Raw genomic sequence first — 23,450 nt, 5'->3', positions numbered from 1 at the left:
TGTGGATGGATGTTGTTGCAATATTGATCAAGAAATATGTTTAGATTAGCAGAACTGTGTAATCTATTGGACAGGAACGATAAGAGAACCTGAATCAGCCAGCTAGGTCGACTTAACTTACTTTGTCATATGACTGCAACCCGAAATTGGAATATACGTGTGATTACCACATGAGCTCAAGGCATCGAATATTTGGGACAGATAAAGACTGATCTAGTTTAATATCTTATCTGAGGTCTCGGCACGAAGTGACTGGTCACATTTCCTGTCACCACTAACCTGGCCCAACCTTTTACAGCAAGTCAACAAACATGTTAATCAGATACACCAAACCATAGTACCATTTGTAGGAGTGTATGTTGATATTTAATGGACTCAAAACGGACGGGCTTCTATTTCAATTTTCTGTGTGTAGGTGCGTTTGTGTGTGTGTTTGAAAATATTTGTTAAGATAAATGAGGGAGATACAAGCAATCATTGATTAACGTTTCAGTGCTTGTTTGTGCCAAATTATACGAATACTGTCTTGGTAGTAATACTAGTATGACACTGCTACTATTGTTCAGGCTACTTCTTGATGAAAATTACCAACACCACGTGCTTTGGTATTTCATATTTCATTACAGTGGGTCATCAGACACCGATTGGCTTTCATCGTTACTGGGCTATAGGTTGGGGGGTTGGGGTTGCCTGCTTTAAATACTTCACAACTTTTAAATGTACAAGCTGGCATGATGAAAAGCCGAATTTTATGTTCGGAAAGAACTATCAATACACAAAACCGTTCTACCTCGCAATCCAATACTTTTTGTATCACGTCATTAAAACAACAAACAGTTTTGAAGTTAAAGACGGTAACGTACGTTGTGATGCAATTTACTGAATTATACTTACGCTTACTCAAGACTGACTGCATGTTATCACCATACATGAAAACCGACTTTGACAATTTTTAAACACAATGAGCCGGCGGAAAGAGCTTTTATAATGAACGTAATAAATACTTCTCTTCAAATGAGAACAGCTATTTGGGGACAGGAAAGTTATTTTTCCAAAGTATCACAGCCATCGCCATTACTACAATCTTCATAACCCTCCCCCTCCCCCTCCCCGAAAACCCGAAACTTAAATGGTCCCCATCCCATCAATTTTATGTTGTCGTTGTAACCAACTTGTTGATGCCACAAATAAAGGGGCTTGGATTTAATAGTCACTTGGGGTACGTTATATTACCGAGTAGTATTTTGTATTGGCAAGGGAATGATCTGTATGATGTATAGTGGTAGTAATAATAGTATGACGCCACTACAACTGCTCCGAATACTTCTAATTTTATAGCAGTAGTAGTAGTTGTTGTTGTAGTAGTAGTTGTTGTTGTTGTTGCGTCAGCAGTGGCAGTAATAGCAGAAGCAGCCAGAACTGCGAAATTATTAGCGTTAGCAATGTAAGTATTGGTACTGTAGTCAGTGTAGCTTTAGTGATAGTAGTAATAATAGTAGCGAATATGATAGTACAGTTTTAACCGATGACCTTTCCACCTTTCAGCGTGCCCAGATAAGTCAAATGGTTTTCAGGCGTGGATGTACTGTCACATTCTCAAAGCTTTCGTTGAAATATGTTTGATCCCTCGCATGCTCACATATGCAAGTGTATAGTGTGGCACTTGAGGGGAAAAGAGTGTGTTTTGGGTTTTTATTTTTGTTTGCGGCATGATAGATACAATAGGAAATGAACATTATTTCTCAGCTTTTGTGGGTTTCTGGAGACAGGTTGAAAACCTATTACTAAAACTTTCCTTAGATTTAACAGTTTTGGTGATCATAGGGACATGGAGGAAATTAACATTAGACCAGCATTTTTGTTGGTTTATCACGACAAGGGGAAAGCCTATGATAGAAATTTTCAAGGGTCAATCCTTTATAGAATGATGTTCAAGAGGAGTTGTTTTGTAATGATATTCTCTCTGAAAATAGCTGCCTAAAAACTAGCATCCACATGCATTTAAAAAATGTTCATTATTATAACAGGCAAATTTCATTTCATAAGTTAGTGACAAATGTTACAAATTTTCAAGCACTACACTGACTAAACTTTTAATCCATGGTCTGTTCACTTGCCAAAATTGTGTGTATTGTACCTCGAGCGAAAAATTTCACGTAAGCGCTATTCTGATCAGAGTTATTGTTTTTTTACATTGTCAGACAGGAGTTGACGTGTGTTAAATTTGGTTATTTTTTTTAAGTTATTTACTTGTTTCTTTTTTTTACAATTCTGCCAACCTAACAGTGACTTGATTTTGGTTTACATTACATGGGTCATCCGGGATTGAAAACGAGGTGTGAAAATATTACCTTTGCCTGTTTTTGTTTTTATAACTGTTTTTGAGACCAGCTTTATTATCCTACATTTTCAGACTTAATGCAGAATTTCACTTGCTGATATTAACATTTTTGTTGTGAGATTGAGTTTGTCTTTTGAAAACGGCAGATCCAATCTCAGTTCATTTCCTAACACGTCGGATACAAACATTTTCTCCAAATAAGAGACATTTCATTGGGTTTTACTTTAAAAACGGAAAAACTTGACCCTACATTTTAATATCACGAGTAAAATGTACCCTATTAAGAAACAACTGTTCAACAGTTTTGCTTTAATGTAGACATTTTTAATACGGCAAGGGTCACGTGATCGTCAAGAACGGGACTCATATGTCAGGTCAGTTTTCTCTCTCTCTCTCTCTCTCTCACTTTTTTTGTAAGTTTATAGCGTCAGGATGAAAAATAATATCTTAAAATCTATATGTTTAACATGTACTGGTCAGCCTGAGAAATACGGGACACTTAACATGGAATGAAAATCTGAACTCAAAGAGAATTTAACACGGTGGGAGTTCTCTGGATTCTAACACCAATCAATATCTTCTCTAAAATTGTATATTTCTATGCACCATTGCGCGTAATGTGAATCTACAATTTATTAACTAGAAGTTTGAATTAAATTTTTCGTGTCAGGTATTTATAAAAGATGCTTATGTGTATTGTTTGTTACATATTCTGCAGCTTTTGTGATGAAATAATCAATAAATACATAAATACAAACAGCATAAAATAGATTGAATGATTGTATTTCTTACCTGCCCCTTTTACCAAGATTCCTTTGTGAAACTGCACGTTGTTGCCTGAATGAATAATTATGTACATTTTTTATTATAGTTTAAATTGTATATAATTCTCAGCTAGTATTTTACAATATGTAATGGTGATATTCTATGTTGGAACAAACATATATTCCAAGAAAATGCAAAATGAAGTCAGATCCGTGAATAGTTCTTGATTATTGCTGGGTAATGAAGTTTAATGTGACGACTTTAAAAGAAAATATTATAACCATACGATAAATAGTATGTTATTCTAAGTAATACAGTTCAATGAAATAAATATCATTTACTTGTATGTACCACATCACCATGAAATAAATACCATGTACTTGTATATATCATATTGCCATGGCATAAATATCATGTACTTGTACATATACTTGCATGTGCCACAGTGCCATGAAATAATTATCATGTAATGTATATACGACAGTGCAATGGCATAAATATCATGTACTTGTACATGCACTTGTATATACCACAGTAACCATGAAATAAATATCATGTACTTGCATATACAAAAATAACCATGTACTTGAATATACAAAAATAACCATGAAATATATATCATGTCCTTGTCTATACCACAACAACCATGAACTAAATATCATGTAATTGTATATACAACAGTGACATGAAATAAAGATCATGTGCTTGCATATACAAAAATAACCATGATATAAATATCATGTACTTGTATATACCAAAGTGCCATGAAATAAATGTCATATACTTGTATATAACATAGCGCCATGAAATCAATATCATATATTTATATATACCACAATACTACGAAATAAATATCATGTACTTGTATGTACCACAGTGTCATGAAATAAATATCATGTACTTGTATATACCAGTTCCATCAGCGAGCTTGAAAATATTCTGAGATATGATGTCAATTGAAATATATTTTATCGTCATATTTGTTGGGACGAGATTCTATTTATTCTACAGTTAATGGGAAGAGGCTTTTTTTAATAACAAACAAATTCTTATGATTCTAATTTTTCAATAGTAATGGAAAGAGGCATTTTCCTCTCAACAACGAATTGTTGTTATTCTAATTATTCAACAGTTAATGGGAATAGGCATTTTCCTATTAACAAACACATTTTTGTTATTCTAATCATTCAACAACTAATGTGAAGATGCATTTTTCTGTAAACAAACTAATTCTTGTTATTTTAATTATTCAACAGTTAACGGGAAGATGCATTTTCATATAAACAAACTAATTCTTGTTATTCTAATTTTTCAATAGTAATGGGAAGAGGCATTTTCCTATGAACAAACGAATTGTTGTTAGTCTAATTATTCAACAGTTAATGGGAAGAGGCAATCTCCTATAAACAAACGAATTGTTTTTTCTACAGTTAATGGGAAGAAGCATTTTCATATCAACAAATGATTTCTTATTATTCTAATTATTGTACGGTGAAAGGGAACATGCATGCTTCTATAAACAACGAATTCTTATTATTCTAATTATTGTACAGTGAAAGGGAACATGCATGCTTCTATAAACAACGAATTCTTATTATTCTAATTATTGAACAGTAATGGGAAGTGGCATTAACAAACGAATCGTTGTCATTCTAATTGTTCAACAGTTCATGGGAAGATGCATTTTCCTATCAATAAGCAAATTCTTATTATTCTAATTATTCAACAGTTAATGGGAAGATGCACTTTCTTATAAACAAACGAATCGTTGTTATTGTAATTGTTCTACAGCTATTAGGAATAAGCGCTTTCCTGTCAACAAACAAATTGTTTTTATTCTAATTAAAAATAAAAATAGAAAACATAAAAGCTAATCAAAATAAAGTCAAAAGACAGAAAAGACAGAACATAATTCAATTTTATTTCATCATTTATGAGATTATTACCAACGTAAAGAAAAGCTACATTTATAAAGAAAAGGCTCAAAAGAATATTGTCCGGACATGTACTAGTTAGAAGAACTGGACCACTCTGCATCTATTTCCCCGACAGCCCTGTAGAATTACTCCTAGAAGTTATGGTCCAAACTTAATTCTGAACAAAACGTCTCATCATATCTGAAATGGAGTAAATATTGGTGTATTTACTTAAGTTGCAAATGCATCTATAGGTTAATACAAAACACATTTTAACAAAGTTTTGTATAAAACTTGTATTATTTGTAAATTGCTATAATTGACGTACTTGAGTTATCGGTTCAGAAGTTTTTTCGGTTGTACGAGAAGTCATGCGGTATGCATAGAATATATATCTCTCGGGTTTTTCTATAATAGAGGTGTTCAACCTTTTCGCGTGACGGACCACAATGCATTTTTGTTTTACTCACTGGGTTGTTTATAAACTTGGCCTACGATTTTCACTTCTAGTCGGCAAAAGTTATGACAGGCTGGCGTACCAGTCAGAAACCTTTCTCTGGCCGGATTCTGTCGCGCGTGCAGAATGTTGCACAATGCTATACTATAACGTCTTCCATAATTAAATGAATGCATGATCTGATATATTTTATTTGAAGTTAACTAATAAAATTACAAAAGTTTTAAAGCATTTCAATCCATGATATCAAAAACACGTGACCTAAGTATATATTTAATAACTAAACAGTCTTATAGAGCGTGTCTCAGTGATTCACCAATATATATGCCTATTCCAGGAAAACACTAAAACATGACTCATTCATTGTTTACAAAGCGACACGGCATCCTTCAATCTTTTACAGCTTTAAGTATATTACATGTAAATACAAAATGCATGTTTTGTTTGTTTATATTTGACACAAGGCTAAAGCTTGTGCTTATTGAACCCGAATTTGCTTCGTATGGACAAAATAGTAAGAATAATTCCAAAAATATAAATTTACTTGGTTCACATAGCGAGCTCGTTGGATGAGTCGTATGTGCAAAACAAGGTATGTCAAATCTATGCCCTTGCGGTCTGAATCCAGTGACAGAAAGTGCCTTTAGTAGCCGCCATTATCTTTTTGGCAATTGCGCATGTTACATTACATTTTAGAAAAACGAAAAACTAGATTATTATTCTTTTCGTCATGTGACTTTTTTCCCGTCACAAATCTCAAAGATAGGTCCTCCTACTTTCAATTCAACTACAATATCAACAAATAACAAGAATATATTGATCAGTATGGTTCAGCAGAGCTTATTGTCTTGGTCATGTGAATTATTCACAGTTATAACTCTCATAAACTTGTATTCTTAATCCGATGACAATTGCAGCAATTAACCAAATGATACTAATTCGTATTAGGCATGATACCTTATTGTTTTGCTCACGTGACTTATTCACCGTTACAGGTCTCAAATTTTTATTTTTAATGCGATGACATTATGAACAAGTTAACAATTGATGCTGGAATAGTATCATTGCTGGGGTCCTTTGCCGAAATTCATGAAAACGTTTAATACATCTTGCGAAAATCAATACAATGAAACCGTACAAAATTAGCGTCTAATTCAAAATCTTCTTTAGATTTTTAGTTAGTTCCTCTACGCTCTACTTGAACAAATAACATATAAAGTATTTTCTTGTAAGAAAATATATTGCTAAGTTCGTTTACTTTTGTTACAATAATCATTTTTAAACATCTAATTTAACAATATCTACTAGCAACTATACTTCCTTTCTTCATTCGTCGTGCCCACATTCCAGAAATGAAAGAAAAAAATGATTGAAAAATAAATGAACGAAAAAAGAAAATAATTAAATGAACTAAGCAACAAGTATAAAAAAACTGTTAACATTACTAATTAAAAAATTGCGTCATAATTGAAAATTAAAATATTTAATTTTAAAGTGGAATTTAAATAAGGAATTAAAACCTTTTTCTTTATTTTATTTTTTCTTATATTAACTGCTCTAGCTACCTTTTCAGTGATGAAAATATGTTTCAAGTTATCATAAACTATTTTGGTGATAGAAAAGTACCACTGACAAAGTCTGTTAATGACAATTGCTCCCAACTTCTCAAAAGAGACCCATCTTAATCGGAGTCTAACTGTTCATGTTTATTTGATTTACAGAATGTCCGTAACCACGCCCAACGTCAATGCTATTTTGAAGAAAGTAATGCACATTAGTCATTGTTAGCTTTTACACCAGTTTTTAGCCATTATCCATCCATTCAGATTACCTCGATTGAATTCATTTATATTTAACTACCTTGCTTTTTAGCGTAGTAACTCATTTTAGTCTGCGACAGAGTACTTATAATTTTCGTAACATTGATGAAATAACAATTTCACAAGTTATAAGTTTTTTTTCTTCTGAGAAACAAATTAAATTCAGTTTTTAATGTTTCTCGAATGAAATTTTATTCATTTAGGGGACCCTACTAATTATAAATGAACAGGAACACAAAACAGTATGTCATATTCCAGCGGGTAAAGTCTTGTATTAGGTGCAATGGAATAATGTAATTCAATAGAAAAATTCACATTATTGCAAGTTTTTTTTTCTTTCTTCCACGTGACATAGGTGTTAGGGATAGTTTACAAACTAAATTCTACTACGTAGATGTCAAATGTGCCAAAGTGGTTACAAATAAAGCAGTGAAAGAAGGCAACAACGTATCATAGTTTGCTCGATTTGGATATCTCTGTATACCACATAATAGCATAGCAAGTATTATAACAGTTAGGTTACATTAAATTCCTTTTTTCGGTAATAATATTGTTGTATCTACCTTTAACTTAACTTTCGTTTATTTTAAGTTTATTTTAGGTTGCAGCTGCCTTTCTTGGTTGATTTTATTTCATTGGTAATAAATATGTCCATATTTTTGCTGATTTTCTGATAGTTTTGGGGTGTTTTGTCTATTTCCACTTCAGTAATAATATAATAATAATAATGAGGACTTTGTATAGCGCCTAATCTTTAGAAGCTCTAAGCGCTTTATAACATTATACAACACCTGTAAGATAAAAAGCATATAATAATATTATTACAAAAACAAACACCATGAAATAAGAAAAACCTTAAAAAAATAAAAAACATGCTGAGAATATTTCAGGTAGGAGACATTATTAGGTCTTTAAGTTTGTTCTTGCAGTCGAAATAAGTGATTTTTGAGAGCCCTCTTGAATGTGATCACTGTGTCTTCATACCTTTCAAGTCCCCCCACTATGATCTATTTATCTTAGCGAGAAAATGGTAAATACGTTAAGAGAAAAAAAGATTTAAATGTTAATGATCTAAATCATGAAAAGAATTATTAGAATGCCCATAGTCACCGCAATTATCTCCAAGCGCTTAGCGCATGCGCAATAATGGCAAGAATAAAAGTTTCCGCTGTACAGTTATCAAACGAATGTGTATGACGGATATGTATCAGGCGAAGCTGTGTTCGATTGCAGCAAATACAATGCCTACACTGTTGAAATACCTCTGTTTTAATTTCATGTACTGTGACTGAAATTTCTTTGTGTCGTGTTAGAGAAACAGTGGGTTGTGAAGTGCTGAACCAGCAGTTATTAAAATAAGAAAGAAAAAAAAATGCATTTTATTCGAGACAGTACCAGCCTCTGAAAGTGAAATAAATAAATAACAAAATACAAACAGATATGTTATCAGCTAGGTTTTTACGTTGCAGTCCAATTTATCTCTGAAGTCCAGGATGTGAAAATATGACCAGTGGAACTAGCAATCTTTTGAGAGATACACATTTCAAGTAAGGTAACGTTATATACTCTTCAACCCAAATTACATCCATCAACCATACATCAATAAAAGGAACTAAATGTTCATTGTACAATACTGTTACACCCAAGGGATCTCAAACACATGTCTGAGTCTGGCTTGAGGTCGAGTGTTTTCCACTGTTTCCAAGGACTTCAAGACAACAGTCATTGTTAACTGAAAGGTTGTTCAAGGCACGAATACTAATAAATAATGGTCTAAAATCACCTCATAATTACTCATCTCGAAACACACATTTCAAACTTTGTTCGGTTTTTGCAAAACAATTTCGTCAAATTTGCATTACTTGTTAGTAAGCATTTTGGAGCTGAATATTATATAATTCACACCAAGCAATACAAAGACACAAACACGTAATACAAAGAAATATTCCTATCCAAATTACTAAACATGTATCCCTAAAAACATCGATGTTAAGAAATTAGGGAGGGTCCATCCTATCGTACATTACTATACATTATGAACTAAGCTCCAAGAAACTGACTAATTATACCAGCTGACAACTATCTTCCTAAAAACATCGATGTTAAGAAATTAGGGAGGGTCCATCCTATCGTACATTACTATACATTATGAACTAAGCTCCAAGAAAATGACTAATTACACCAGCTGACAACTATCTTCCTAAAAACATCCATGTTAAGAAATTAGGGAGCGTCCATCCTATCGTACATTACTATACATTATGAACTAAGCTCCAAGAAACTGACTAATTATACCAGCTGACAACTATCTTCCTAAAAACATCCATGTTAAGAAATTAGGGAGGGTCCATCCTATCGTACATTACTATACATTATGAACTAAGCTCCAAGAAAATGACTGTTTACACCAGCTGACAACTATCTTCCTAAAAACATCCATGTTAAGAAATTAGGGAGCGTCCATCCTATCGTACATTACTATACATTATGAACTAAGCTCCAAGAAACTGACTAATTATACCAGCTGACAACTATCTTCCTAAAAACATCGATGTTAAGAAATTAGGGAGGGTCCATCCTATCGTACATTACTATACATTATGAACTAAGCTCCAAGAAAATGACTAATTACACCAGCTGACAACTATCTTCCTAACACGGATTACCCATTATAAAATAACAATGACTAAAAACTAACAAAGTTATAACAAAACGTAAATACAAATAACAAATGCATTAGGTTTCGTACAGATCGAACACATACTATTTCTTTTTATAAATAGCCAAGATTACCAGATAAGAACATCCAGAAAACACTTTTCTTTACCAATCAAACCCTGTTTAAAGCACGAATCTTTAGATGGGAACCAACATGAAATGAGTTAGACAAGATATATATTGTTCTCGGAGACGGAACAAAACTATTACGGCCATTCCGTCATATAGTACTTTGAAAAGTAGGCACTCTTCTAATAAGAGGAATAACAGTCTTATTAAAATCAGATTGCTATCAAAGGTTTGGATATAATTAACGAATGATTGATACTCTAATTCGCTTATTTTACGTATACACCAAATATGCTGATTTTACAGCTTATTCACAACATAACTAATAACGGCCAGCACTAGAATGCGTATCATCAAAATCGTCTGAAAGTCTGTATTACGACTCCGTTGTGCTGCCAGTATTCAAATGTACAATGATAAAAAGAAACTGAGATACAAGCTTTATTTAATTTAACTAACAATTAATACTTAAAAATGCAAATCAGGTACAAAACTTTGTACGAAGAAAACGAAAACAATATCTTTAAATTACTTCCTGGAAATATATTTCAGTAACACCACCAGACAGCGCAGGCGCTAAAGACATATCTACTTTACTTTTACCATTCATGTATGCATATACGAGTTTGTAATTTCAACGACTTACCAAGCAATATCCGAAATAACGCACGTGCAGACCTCGGTGAGTGCACCTTTGCTTTTCATATTCACATCTGCAAGAAATGCCTTAAAATGCAAAATGTTTCTACATATCAAATTTGGCAGAATACACGTAAAACAAATGACCAACACCTGTGTGTAATTGATTTGATTTACAGGTTTTATAAACTTTTACTGTGTTCTTTTGAAGGCTCTAACAATGACTAGGTTCGGTCTATGACACGAAAGCAATCTGATGACTCGACAAAGACCATTCAACCTGCATAAACCATTACTAACCTCTACGTGTACTAATGATCTTAGATCGAACCCTGGATTTCAGGACCGAGGAAGTTAACTGTTGAGATCTGCGGCCTTTCATTACATGTCGTTATCAGAAGATGTAGAGAATTCAAACAAAATGACGATAATATTAACAAAATGACATTTTTACATTTTAGGAAGTTTTGTCACTTCCTTTTCTCTCATTTTAATTACTCACACTTCAAGTTATCCCTACTCCGTCCACGGAATAGCATGGTAACATTTCCAATTCAATTTAATTATTCATTTTTTGAACTCCATAAAGTCATTTTATAATAATCAACTGACGTGAAAAGATACACGACCGTTGACATTTCCATACTGTTGTCAAATACTCACGAATTTATATAGGTCCTATTGTCTGTAGCACAAATCTCCTCCCGATGACGGCCGCATTCCACGTGGCTGATCTGGTAACAAAAGAACTCTTGGACAGCATTTTCACCAGTGAAAATCGCTCCTGCATGTATGTAAAACAAACATAAAAAATATAGGAATTTCGTTGCAAAACTCGAATACACATTATTTATTGTTTTCCAGGAAATAACCACATTTCGGAGTAAATAATAAATTTAATTAATATCTACATTCTTTCCCGTTTTTAATAACGAATATTCATCTTAAGGTATTATTACTTTTCCCCCATTTGTTTACGAATCGCAAATGCTCAATCTCAGTTTCTATTGAGAAAGCTCGTATTTTCGTATCTTAAAAGCTCACTCAGTAGTCAGTTTGTACGTAGAAAGTTCGTGTCGGAACTGACTTAAGAAAGAACAGAAGTGGTAACTTTTTCTGTCATCTATATTTCTTTCTTACCGCCCCCCCCCATAAATGTGAAGGGAAAGTTAAAAAAAGGTAATACAAATAGAACTATATACATACTTCTATACAGACATACAGTGTTGTTTTGATTTAATGGTTGCGTCTTTTCTTACTGAAAGCCCTTGACGAGATCTCTCTTTTTAAGGATGCGGAGGATAAGAATAAATCATTCATGGTTGTGGATACTTGTATAGTCTGGTTATGATATTACCCAAAACAAATACATTATGTATGGATATCTTCTATTGATAGACGTAAAAACGTGTGGACATTTTTAACGAGGAATGTCATGTTAGACAAAGGATGCACATAGACACTTCCCAACAGTGAAATAGAAGCAGGATTATTCTCATTATTTCAAAGTTTCATGCTAAAAATACAACCTGCCGTAAACTGTGTTCTTAGATCCCTAAAGATTGGCAGAATTTACAGCTTCCGCCTCCAAATCATGATAATAATGCGTGTTTTTTTATATACAACCTTTAAACTAGCTAAGCTAAGCTAAGCTAAGATAAGCTAAGATAAGATAAGATAAGCTAAGATAAGATAAGATAAGATAAGATAAAATAAGACAAGACAAGACAAGACAAGACAAGACAAGATAAAGACAAGACAAGATAAGATACGATAAGATAAGATAAGATAGTAGAAGAGAAGAGAAAATAAAATAAGATAGGACTTATATAAAGTCGGGAAGAATTAAAACAACAATTCAATATAATCTCTAATGAACTTTTTACCGACATGACATAAAAACAACAATAAAGTCAATAAATAAAACACAGCATAGTACATAAATATAATTGAACAAAAGACATATTGCAAAACCTAAAATACAAGTAAGCAAAACAATTTAAAAGCCAGTAATTAAAAGTGAAGTTAGTATTTAGGTCAATTATAAATCACAGGTTATGATTATTTTGAAGGATAATTTAAGCCATGTTACGTAAATATATAGGTAAAATCGAAATGTAAACTAAATGCTGATGCACCAGTTTAGGACTAAAGTGTATGCTGAGATGCAGAGTATGCCTTACGTAAAAAAAGAACGGAGCTAACAGCATGGCACTTCGTGGTACAAAAGAAGAGAACAGATAAAACAAAAAAGTAACACAAATATTTTTTTTTTGTTGTCATCATGGCAGGAGAGTTGGGGTTATTATTTGAAGATATTACATGTACAGTCTTTGTCATTTAAGGATAAAATTATTGATCTAAATGAATCAAAGTTTAATTGTTCTCTAAAGTGATTAGGTATCTCATTCCATAGCGTGACAGCTGCAAAGCTAGATATTTTTGCCATCTATTGGTGTTTTAAATCTTCGGACATGTAAACTATTTGAATATCTAAAATTTATATTTATTATGTTTAAAGCATATAAAAATTATTAAAATATTTGGGAGCACACTTTTTCAGAATTTGTAATGTCTCTAAAGACATATCCTGAAGTATGCGAACCTTCAAGTCTGCGAACCTTCAGGCTGATAATTTTGCCTTAAATACGAGTTTCTGACAACTTTTTGTGTAATCTTCATGCGATCTTGTATTTTTTCAAGTTTAGTAATGTAAGAAGGTGAAATAAGAAAGAATACATGTATATAAGATTGTCAGTTTGTTGAGTCTAGCTAACTTTTGTCCAATATGTTTCAAGACAGATCCTTGCCTTGAGCTTTCCTACAAAGATTAGTTTACATGTGCATTTGATCGAATGTGATAGCCAATGTCAAGTCCTAACAGTATAAAAGTTTCGTCACACTTTAAGAGAGCTTATGCTAAGTACAGGCTTCATACTGAATTTATTTTTTATCCACGGCCAGTGCTTGAAACTCTTCAGGGTGGGCTTGAATTTTGTTCACAGTGAACCGGTCAGCTAGAATGCTGGACTGTTGCAAGTGGGTTAATCAGAGTGTCAAAGTCCGCTTAGAAAAACGATAGTGTTATAATCAGGATAGTACATAAATAGATATATTTATTAAAGTAAAATACATCGTTGTTAAAACATTAAAGTGTAGTGAGGAACTACAGTCCAGCTACCCGAGAACTCTGCATCTTAATTTTCTGCTTTCTACTTGACAGATAGCTCAGACTCCTACTGAGTCAGCTGACATACCACAAATCTTAGCTTGCAAGTGAGAATATGACGGGGAAGGCAGTCAAAACCCCTGGATAAATCCAACAGAACCTCAGCGACATATTTAAATCGGCATGATTTAAAACAACAATTCAACATAGGCTCTAATGAGCTTTATACCCACACCAATGACCTCTACGTTTATTGATGGCATAGTCGGTTCTGAGTTCAAGGATCTTAGCTATGTGAACCAGACTTGACCAACCAGTGGTCAGCAAAGATCAACACTTTAAATTACTTGTTGAAACTTTTCTTTACTTGCAAAATGGATGGTGAAATGGGAAGAAAATTGAAAATTACAAAAAATTGAAATAGGTATTGTACTACTTCTTTGTTCTCTTTCCTGTACACCATTATCAGAACTGTTTTTTTTTTGTAATTATTACGCACTTCTGACAAGTTTTGTTGGGCATTTTGACTGATCAAAAAGGACTTGACCCGAACGCTGTACAAGAGACTATACCCGGTCAATACAAAATAATACCAGGTCAGTGTCGACGTGCCGTCACGAATGAAGTCATTTTATCAGGATGTAGTTCTATTTTTGTCCTGCTTATGTATGAAACAACATGAAAATAAGATAAATACGTTGCATGGTTCGTTACTGATCCAGTATTGTTAGTTGCGATATTTGATGGCAATTCAGTATCAATCCAATCAGGGTAATTAAAAAATCTCGCATCAATTCTACTCCACCTTAATGATTTCTTGTCGCATTATTTACTATAATTTATTCTGCGACAAAGAAACGTTGAGCGACTTCCTTAGAAAATGAATTTATTCCTGTCGTCAAGTCGCACTGAACTATATTCATGCATGCTACTCGAAACAGCCATTTCATTGGTTAGAATATTTACAAGACTTAAGTGGAGAACAAGTTTATGACAGATCGGCATGTTATTTTTCCTAATTCGATATGGTTTTATACCAGGTCGCGTAGTTGCGAAGATTTTTGAGCACGAAACTCAAGCTCGAACTCAAACTTCATATTCAGGTCTGCTAAGTAATCTACGTCATGGAAATGGGGCGCTCTACGAGTAGAATCACAATTAAAAACGTCTGCATATTTATGAGTGTAACGTAGTGTTATCAATGACTTCATTTCTGATACTGATACTGAGTCAGTCACTCAGATGTTCCGCTGCCTTTCCCGCAACAATCTACTCGACTCGCATCTGACAGACACGAAGGTGTCCCGAATTAGAGACAGTAGGAAACTTAATGAACAATGCGCTTGCTCCTTGGGCGTTGCGTTTGGAATTTGCTCAGTATGAGAGATGTTTTCATATCGCTTATTTTCTATGCAGACGAGACACTTGCTCACCAGACATTGAGAAAACTATATTGATGTGGAATTTTTTTTCGGTATAAGGGATATTTTCTTCATGTTGATTATATTTTGTACCGGATAATACCCCCTCAAAATGTATCATATCATTTGAATGCCGAATGCCTCTTTAACCTGGTTGCGTGGTTGTGACGGTTATCTGCCCTGGATCTGGATCAACGCCACTACAATGACCTTCGTGCCGGATATGGATATGATTGTCTTGGCAATAACTCTTGGCGAACAAACACCTATAAATCAAAAAGATTCACATGTTCCTTTATCTTTAGATATTCGTGGCCACTTTGAAATGGAAATCAGAAAAATGAAAACATAGATTCAATGAAATTAATAAAATCATTCGTTATGTCTAACTGTTCAATAACGCACATAATGAGTAGAATAATTCTAAAATGCCTTGGTTTAATAGGTAATCTCTTGTCTCTCATTTTAGACAGTAGAGCTGGCAAGATATTTATGTCAATATAATTAACTGAAGTCGAATTTAGGGATTGCTTCAATGTCAGTGTAGAAGTTTAACATTTTGAAGCTGAAGGTAGAGAATGGCGGACACGAGACGATGCTTTATGCCATCATCGCTTTTCAGGAAGTAGATCTGAGAAATAATTTATTGGATTGTTCATTCTCTCAATTATAGGATGTTTAAAATACAAACTATCACTGCTGTAAAATTGATTTGAATACAAATAAATAAAATGTAATTATATTAAAAAACATGTAATTCATTTTATCTTTGATCGTGAGACTGACGCTTACATATTCATGTAACTCACACCATCTGTGCCACAAAGCTCTGAGTGATGATAGTGGGTGCAGTCACGGCCACTCACCCAGTTACATTCTAAGAACTGTCCAGAGACAAAAGCCACTGGAAAAAAAATGTCATAAAAGACCGACAATATTTTAAAATAAGGCTATACATATTTTTCTTAAAAAATACAACAGCACACATATGGTATATATTTTAAAACTGCATTTCTATCCGAATGCGTTCATTATGACAATGTTATGAAATTTAATATGAAAATTATTTAACGTTTCGCATGCCACATTCTTGAGCACATGGTGAATTTAAAGTTGTTTTTCACCTGCATGCGTTCTGGAACGTTGCCAAGAAAGTTTCAACATTTTCTATTTCCTAAAGTACCGTGAAGCAGAAAGAAGGAAATAGAGTCCCGAGATCAATATTAAATTATTTTGACTAGAATCATCTTAAAGTAAGTCATTGAACCTAAATATTCAGTCTTCATAAATAAGGTAATAAGTTTTGAAATTGAATACAGTATTTGTATTTATTATCTTTTCGTTTTACGACAGCAATTGGACATACTTTACCAAGATATTTTAAAACTTCAATAAACATACAAAAACAATCACAGGTGACTAAATGTAATACAGATCTGACAAGCATGTACATACTACAACTAGGATGAGAGTAACCATTTGTCTGTTACACAATTTAGCCCTACCAACATAACAAGGATGCGAACAACCAGTTTAATGTTACACAGACCAGACATACAAGCATGTACGAAATAGAACAAAGTTGAGACGTACCAGTTTAACAGATAGACGTACAAACCTATACATTATATCAAAGGGATTTGATGGTGAGGGTGGTGACATACTGAATTAATTGTCACAGCCCGTAATTTTCCACAAAACTATAACGTTAATTGATCATTTAATTATAAAATTATTACTTTTTCCACCGTTACCCGCGGGTATGGTCTAGTACAGGGGTGCACAATACACGTTTTTGGACCGTTTGCGGCCCGCCGACACATTATGTTCTGAACACGCCCGATGTCCTAACTTTAGTCATGTGTATTTATACTTTTATTATAGGCAAAGGCTTTCAACAGGGGGCTCGCTTTGTTCCAGTCAAGGTTGGTTCTGGCCCGTGAAAACGAAGAATGTTTAAATAGTTCTGAATATAGGCTTTATTCAACAATGTTCTATAGTAGCGATGATTACGTCCCCTAAACACAAGTCTACATAATTTTTTCAGTCCAAATATCCATTTATTAAATACGATTTTATGTTCACTTTTGGTACGTTGTTCAAAACACCAGAAAAATGCACTTCTAACAACACATTGCTTTCAAATCGTGTGGTCCTCAACGAATATTGATAACTGGATTCAGTCAAAAACCACTTGAAGCTAAATAAGGGCTGTATGGAGGATGTGACATAGCTTGGACGTTGTGCTCCTTCAGGAGGTCTGTCACTACGGCGGATTTATGCACCAGTGTGTTTTCATGGAGTAGATGGATTCCTCGGGTATCGGTGCCTGAACTGTTGATTCAACAGTGTTCGACAGTTTTGGTTTGGGACTTCTGCATGCAGAAACAGCGTTTATAAAAATCTCTTGGCGGTTCGACTAAATCGAGCGATATTTAGTTTTTGCTCAGTTTAACAAATTACTGTATGTTTCATCACTGATGACTCTCATTCAAAAGTCTCCAGCAATTTTTTTCCATCCTTGGCGAGTTACTGTTTGGCATTTTAACTCAAGCCTGTGTTTAATCAGCTGTCAACAAGAGCGGTGCCCCATCTAGCAAAACCTTTCTAAGTTTTAGATGATTCTTCAGTATATTGAAAACCGTTGACAAACTAATGCCCATGATAATTCAAACAAAACAGAGAAAGGACAAATAAACATAAGTAATCATTGAAAACGCAGAAATTTACACAACTACGTATAATGGAAGCACTGTTTGAAAATGGATAGGTTGAAGTCTGATGATCATTTGACAACCTAGCTACTATTGACCAATAAGGTTGCCATTTTATCTAAATATTCATTTGAGTCCCACGACATTCAGTGGAGTCTAGAATTAGTCTAACCCGTGGAAGACTGATAAAGAACACAGACGTAAGGAACGATACTGGATACCGCATCTGAGAAGTCTTGGGAAGTTTGACCTAAGCAGTAATAATAATAATAATGTTGATGATGATGATAATAATAATAATAATATATTGTTGTGTATATCAATATTGTGTACTTGACCTCTGTGTCCATTACTTATGATAGGGTTTTAATGTATTCATGTTAGTGTCTTGTTTGTTAGTTATAAATTGACTGTCTGCTTAGATCTGAGATCAGGATATTGGTTTTTATCTGAGAAATTCTATTGTCTACCTGATTTTTGTCATGATGTTTAAGTGAATGTAAGTTCAAGGCCTGGTCTTGTTTACCAGTTCGGTATTTTCTGGAAGTCATCTTGTTTACAAGTTTGATGGGAAGGTATAATCCATACCATGGGTATTTGTTGCGTCTTATGTCAGGTGACAGTCTCTATAAAAGGGACTGACTGGGCAACTATTTATTCGTATCTTATTAACATTCTTTGGGAATCTATGGTCAGACTTTTTAGTTGTGTTCAGTTATAACTTGAAAGAATTATTTCTCTAAATTATGCATTGAAATTACAACGATATAATTAACTTTTGGGCTAAAACACTGCATTTTTGGTATTGAGGACTCATTCATAGACATTTTGGATTTAATCAATGTGATGCATCAACACTATTGGTACATCAGCACATTAAAGTATTTGGAATTCAGGATTATTTCCGATTTAATTCACAATACTCTAAATTCCCTTGAAATTTTCATTTTGCATTCTATGGAAATAAATTGTTTGTTGAATTTTACAAAACTTATTGAGTTTCGTTTTTTTTTCTGTTATATAAAACATGGCATCAGTTTATCAACCCTATGCAAGTCTTTTAACACTATTTACTCGAGTAAATATTTGTACAACTCTTTCACGATCACATACACACACAAGAACACACACACACACACACACAGATTGCAAGTATTGACGATAAGGTATGCTATGTACGTTTCACCTCAAGCATTACGATTTTTTTATCTTGTAATAAATAAATAAAAGCTCGTTCATTTTTTTTTTTTATACTTTCATACCGTTAGTGATCTTTACCTTGACCAACAATGTAAAAAGCTGCCAGAAAATAGGTCGGACCCATGAATCCTCTCTTGCTCGTGGCGAGACTGTTCAGAACCAAATCAAGAAAACGGTGTAGTTAATAACTTACAATCACGGTTTTATGAGAGAAAGTCGTACGTGTTGTATCTAGTGTTGAACCCAAGATGGAAAATCGTGCTATGACGTCGCTCCTACAACTTCTATCTTAATATTGTCCACCGGAATTATGAGTGTGGTAACTCATGTACGCAAGATATAACAGTTAGACGTGTGGTTTCGGCCTTTCATGGTATCGCAAGATGTAGGCACATTCATTTGTTGTTAAAAAGGATGAATTAATTCGTGGTAGATATTTACCTTTTGGCATTTGACCCAACAGATAAAGACAATTCCCTTAATTTCCAAAACCCCTTTGATTGTGTAACATTAGAAACGATAAGCTAGAAATTTTTTGACAATGAGCTATTGAATAATAGTAATTTTTTAGACTGATCTGCATTTCGGCACCTGCTTCCATTGGGGAAGTACAACTATGTGTACTTATATCTTACTTATTTCCTAATATCCAGTATCATAGACAAAAATGTCACTTACAATCACAGTCCCTACCTTGATAAATTGCAGTGACCTATATTTGTATGCATATTATCATATCTTAAGATGTTAATGCAAGATGATTGCTAAATTATATCAATTTGATACATTAATTGATTTGTCATTGAGCAAAATTATAGAATTTACCAAATAAATGTATTTGTTTTTCTCTCTGGAAGCCGAAGCAAACATTCTCAAAAGACATGAATAGTTAAAAAAAATACATCACTAGATCATGGTGAGATTTAAATGTGAATGTCTCTAAATGTATAAATACACAGGGAGATTTAATTTCAAAATATTATGATTTAAGTACTTTCTCTTTCCCTATGTTTACTTATTCTACAGCTTAAATGACGCTTACGCATCTTTTGGAATTAGCTTCGTGCGCTTAGATGGAGTTAGCCATTGATACTATCCGGTTTGAGTTCATATTAAAATCGGACAGCGTGTCCTCTATACCATCTATACCGTCTTTTGTCATGCTCTGTTCACCAAAGACATCGGCAGATCTATCCAAGCAGGCATCTCTGTTTGCTTTGGGGTTCTCAGGAATATTGAGAATCCTGCTTCCAGCCATGTGGTGATCTCCGCTCATATCACTGCCTGCCCTAAATAATTGTCAGCAATTAATATGTCGACATGCGATAGTAAGCGATCATTCTTGCTTAATGTTGATGAACCTCGAGGACCATCGTAATGGGCAGCGAATAATTGTTAATCAGATCGTGTTGCACATGAGCGACACGGATCTTTCACTAGTTAATTGTTCTTTCTTGCAGCCACTTAAACTCCAAGAGAAGGTATTCAACAGTTGTAGCGCCACCAAACTCGGGGCAAGATGCGGAAACAATTTCTAGTAATGTAGCGGAAGCTACGTCGGTTAAAATATTCATCGTGGAAAGCTAGTTCTGGCTGTCAGAAGGGGACGTTGGTACCGTGACGTCATCTGACTGTCCGTACCGAGTCATTCTTCATGATCTAGTCACCAGAGGGATTGCAAGCAAGGGCTAATTTGCAAATCATTACTATCCGCACCTTCCTTGTCAGCCCCTTGGTCCTGGAGACCTTGAACGATGTATTTAGAAGGGCGCGTTTATCTTATTTGCAAACCTGTTCAAAGCCGTAAAGGCAAAGCACCGAACCGCTAATCGTGGATTGACTTTGAAATGACTTAATGGCCTTAGTATCGTGCCAGTTAAGATAATAAGTGATGAATCGAACCATTAGAACATCGCGGGTTAAAACATACAGATTAGCACAACAAACAGCTTTATGCTGCCATCTTTATCGAGATTTTTAGCAAGTATGTATCACCTAGACGTAATCAGCCATTGGTGCATTGTTGCATTGTTGTGTGGGCGTCGTTGAGGTCAGAATCATACAACAGGTAAATGGACCTGCGGAAATTTGGTTGTGCAAGCTTAGGTGAGGCACTATGAGGTCGTTAAGAACCATGTAGTGTTGATTATGCTCGAACGTTGTAAGGGGCGTGGTGCTAATCTGTGGCAGGATATATACTATAAAGCCTTTATGATGCTTGATGTTAACGACGATCGTGTTGGTAAGTTTTGCATTGTATCAAATGCATTTGTTTTCATTATTCAAGTTTATTTACCATGCCATGGATACAAAACCAGATGTTACTGTTTTGAAAAATTAAACTGCATTTATATTATCTTTTTAATGCGGATTTTAAATGAAATATAAACTTACGTTCATGAAACATAAGAAATAAATTATTCATATCTCTCTCTCTCTCTCTCTCTCTCTCTCTCTCTCTCTCTCTCTCTCGCTCTCCTGGATATAAAATATGTGATATCTTTAATACTTCATACTCATATAGATGTTTCAAGAATTCTTATTTCCCCTAAACAGGGACAAAAGGGTCATTGATAGACCATATTGTTATTAGCAGATCTAGGCAGGATGCAGCTGTACAGTTATAAATTATCAATGACACAGCGCTACACTTTTGCAACCGCAAACCATGTTTGATTGTCTTGATTCATCCTGCATTAACTATCTTGACCCAAACTGAAAAAAATTTGAACTGGGGAAAGACTGATAGTAAAGCTACGTCAGTGACTTGGATACTAATCTGAATTGCCCACCAGGTTTTACTCTCCCAAGTAAAGATCATTTTGACGTTATTTATATAATAAGATCAGCAAAACTATATCCTGATGTAGCAGCATTATTCTTCCCACCTCCTAGTCAAATGCCTTTAAATGCCTTTTTGGATAGCATACGACTCTATGAGCCTAAACTAAGTAACAGAAACGAGTGAACATCAACAAGCATTACAAATAATATATTTGTCTAGAATAAAAGTGAAAATTTAACAAGAATCTACAGTGATGCAAATTACATCACAAATAGTCATACAAGTATCGAATCGGTTAGTGTTGCAATTTCCTGGAATTTGGGTAGGTGTTAACAGTCTTTTGATATATCAGAATAATATATTGCAAAATATCCGTGACTGAATTCATAATAATTCCAAATTAATATTTATGTCCAAGAATATTATTGAGCACCTTGTAATTTCAGTGAATAATACTTTGAATAAATAAATCCATCCAAATTAAAAACTGAATTCAACAAAAAAGTTCTACAATATAATAAAGATGGATGTAATACTGCTCTTACATATTTTGTTATTGGTACACCAAGTACAAGTATCAAGACATTAATTTTGATTAATTTGGTTGTTGTTGTTGTTCTAGGGTTTAACGCCATTTTCAGCACAAAATAGGCTATACATGGCGACCAGTATAACTGGTGGTGGAAGAACCCTGGAAAACCCAGGGAAGAACCACCGACCCACGAGAAGCTACTGGCAGGCTTTCCCACGTACCCACGCTAGCCGAGCCTCAGACTTGAACCCACGCAGACAGACGTGAGATGGCAGTGATCCGGAACGGTGAGCGCTTTGGATCACTCGGCCACTCGGGGCACCATTAATTTGGTTGTAAATATATATATATATATATATATATATATATATATATATATATATATATATATATATATATATATATATATATATATATATATATATATATATATATATATATAATGTACGCGGTATCATTGATATACCAAGAGATGTATAAATATTTCATAAATAGGAAATGAGGCTTGCCGAGCTTCCTTTAATGAAAAATTTAGACAATGAAATGTATAACAATGATACGTACATGCAATACATATACTTTTTTATATATCACATACAAGTACACAAACTTGCGTTTCGAAGGCGGTTAAGACTGACAACAAGCAACTATATTTTGACGGAGTGAATTAACTTTGCACAGTCCTGTCCAGTGTAGTTCTTAACCTTTTTTACGAATAATCTCCTTTACAAATTGATAAGTTGCTTCTTTTAGTTCATGGCGATTAAATTAATTTAAGACACGATTGTGATTTAAACAAGAACGATGGCTGAAATGAAGAAAGTAGAGAACAGCATGGTTAACGTCTTGAATATTGAACGCGCAGGCTTTTAACTACCTGCTAACAAATTTAAACGAGTTGGGA

General features: G+C 34.0%; 1 protein-coding gene across 1 annotated transcript; it reads right to left on the bottom strand.

The window, feature by feature from the left end:
* Positions 1–5,006: 5,006 nt before the first annotated feature.
* LOC149776950 (ovomucoid-like) lies at positions 5,007–19,499 on the bottom strand. The gene is made up of 6 exons (XM_089941665.1): positions 19,308–19,499; positions 16,108–16,219; positions 15,466–15,581; positions 11,389–11,509; positions 10,733–10,799; positions 5,007–5,223 (listed from the first exon to the last, which is right to left on the bottom strand). The coding sequence occupies exons 1-6, from the start codon at positions 19,351–19,353 to the stop codon at positions 5,218–5,220; spliced, it is 468 nt and encodes a 155-aa protein (XP_089797791.1). The 5' UTR covers positions 19,354–19,499; the 3' UTR covers positions 5,007–5,217.
* Positions 19,500–23,450: the final 3,951 nt, after the last annotated feature.

The sequence above is a fragment of the Sinohyriopsis cumingii genome, chromosome 18 (assembly GCF_028554795.1).
Source record: "Sinohyriopsis cumingii isolate HCF-2022 chromosome 18, ASM2855479v2, whole genome shotgun sequence".
Classification (NCBI taxonomy): domain Eukaryota; kingdom Metazoa; phylum Mollusca; class Bivalvia; order Unionida; family Unionidae; genus Sinohyriopsis; species Sinohyriopsis cumingii.
This window is presented reverse-complemented; position numbering and strand designations above follow the sequence as displayed.

Excerpts from the sequence above, each read along its gene's own strand:
- LOC149776950 (XM_089941665.1), bottom strand. The coding sequence starts at position 19,353 with ATGGGTCCGACCTATTTTCTGGCAGCTTTTTACATTGTTGGTCAAG. Across the intron at positions 11,510-15,465 it reads CGTCACAACCACGCAACCAG|GAGCGATTTTCACTGGTGAA; the intron begins GTTAAAGAGGCA and ends ACATACATGCAG. Across the intron at positions 10,800-11,388 it reads AATAGGACCTATATAAATTC|ATGTGAATATGAAAAGCAAA; the intron begins GTGAGTATTTGA and ends CATTTCTTGCAG.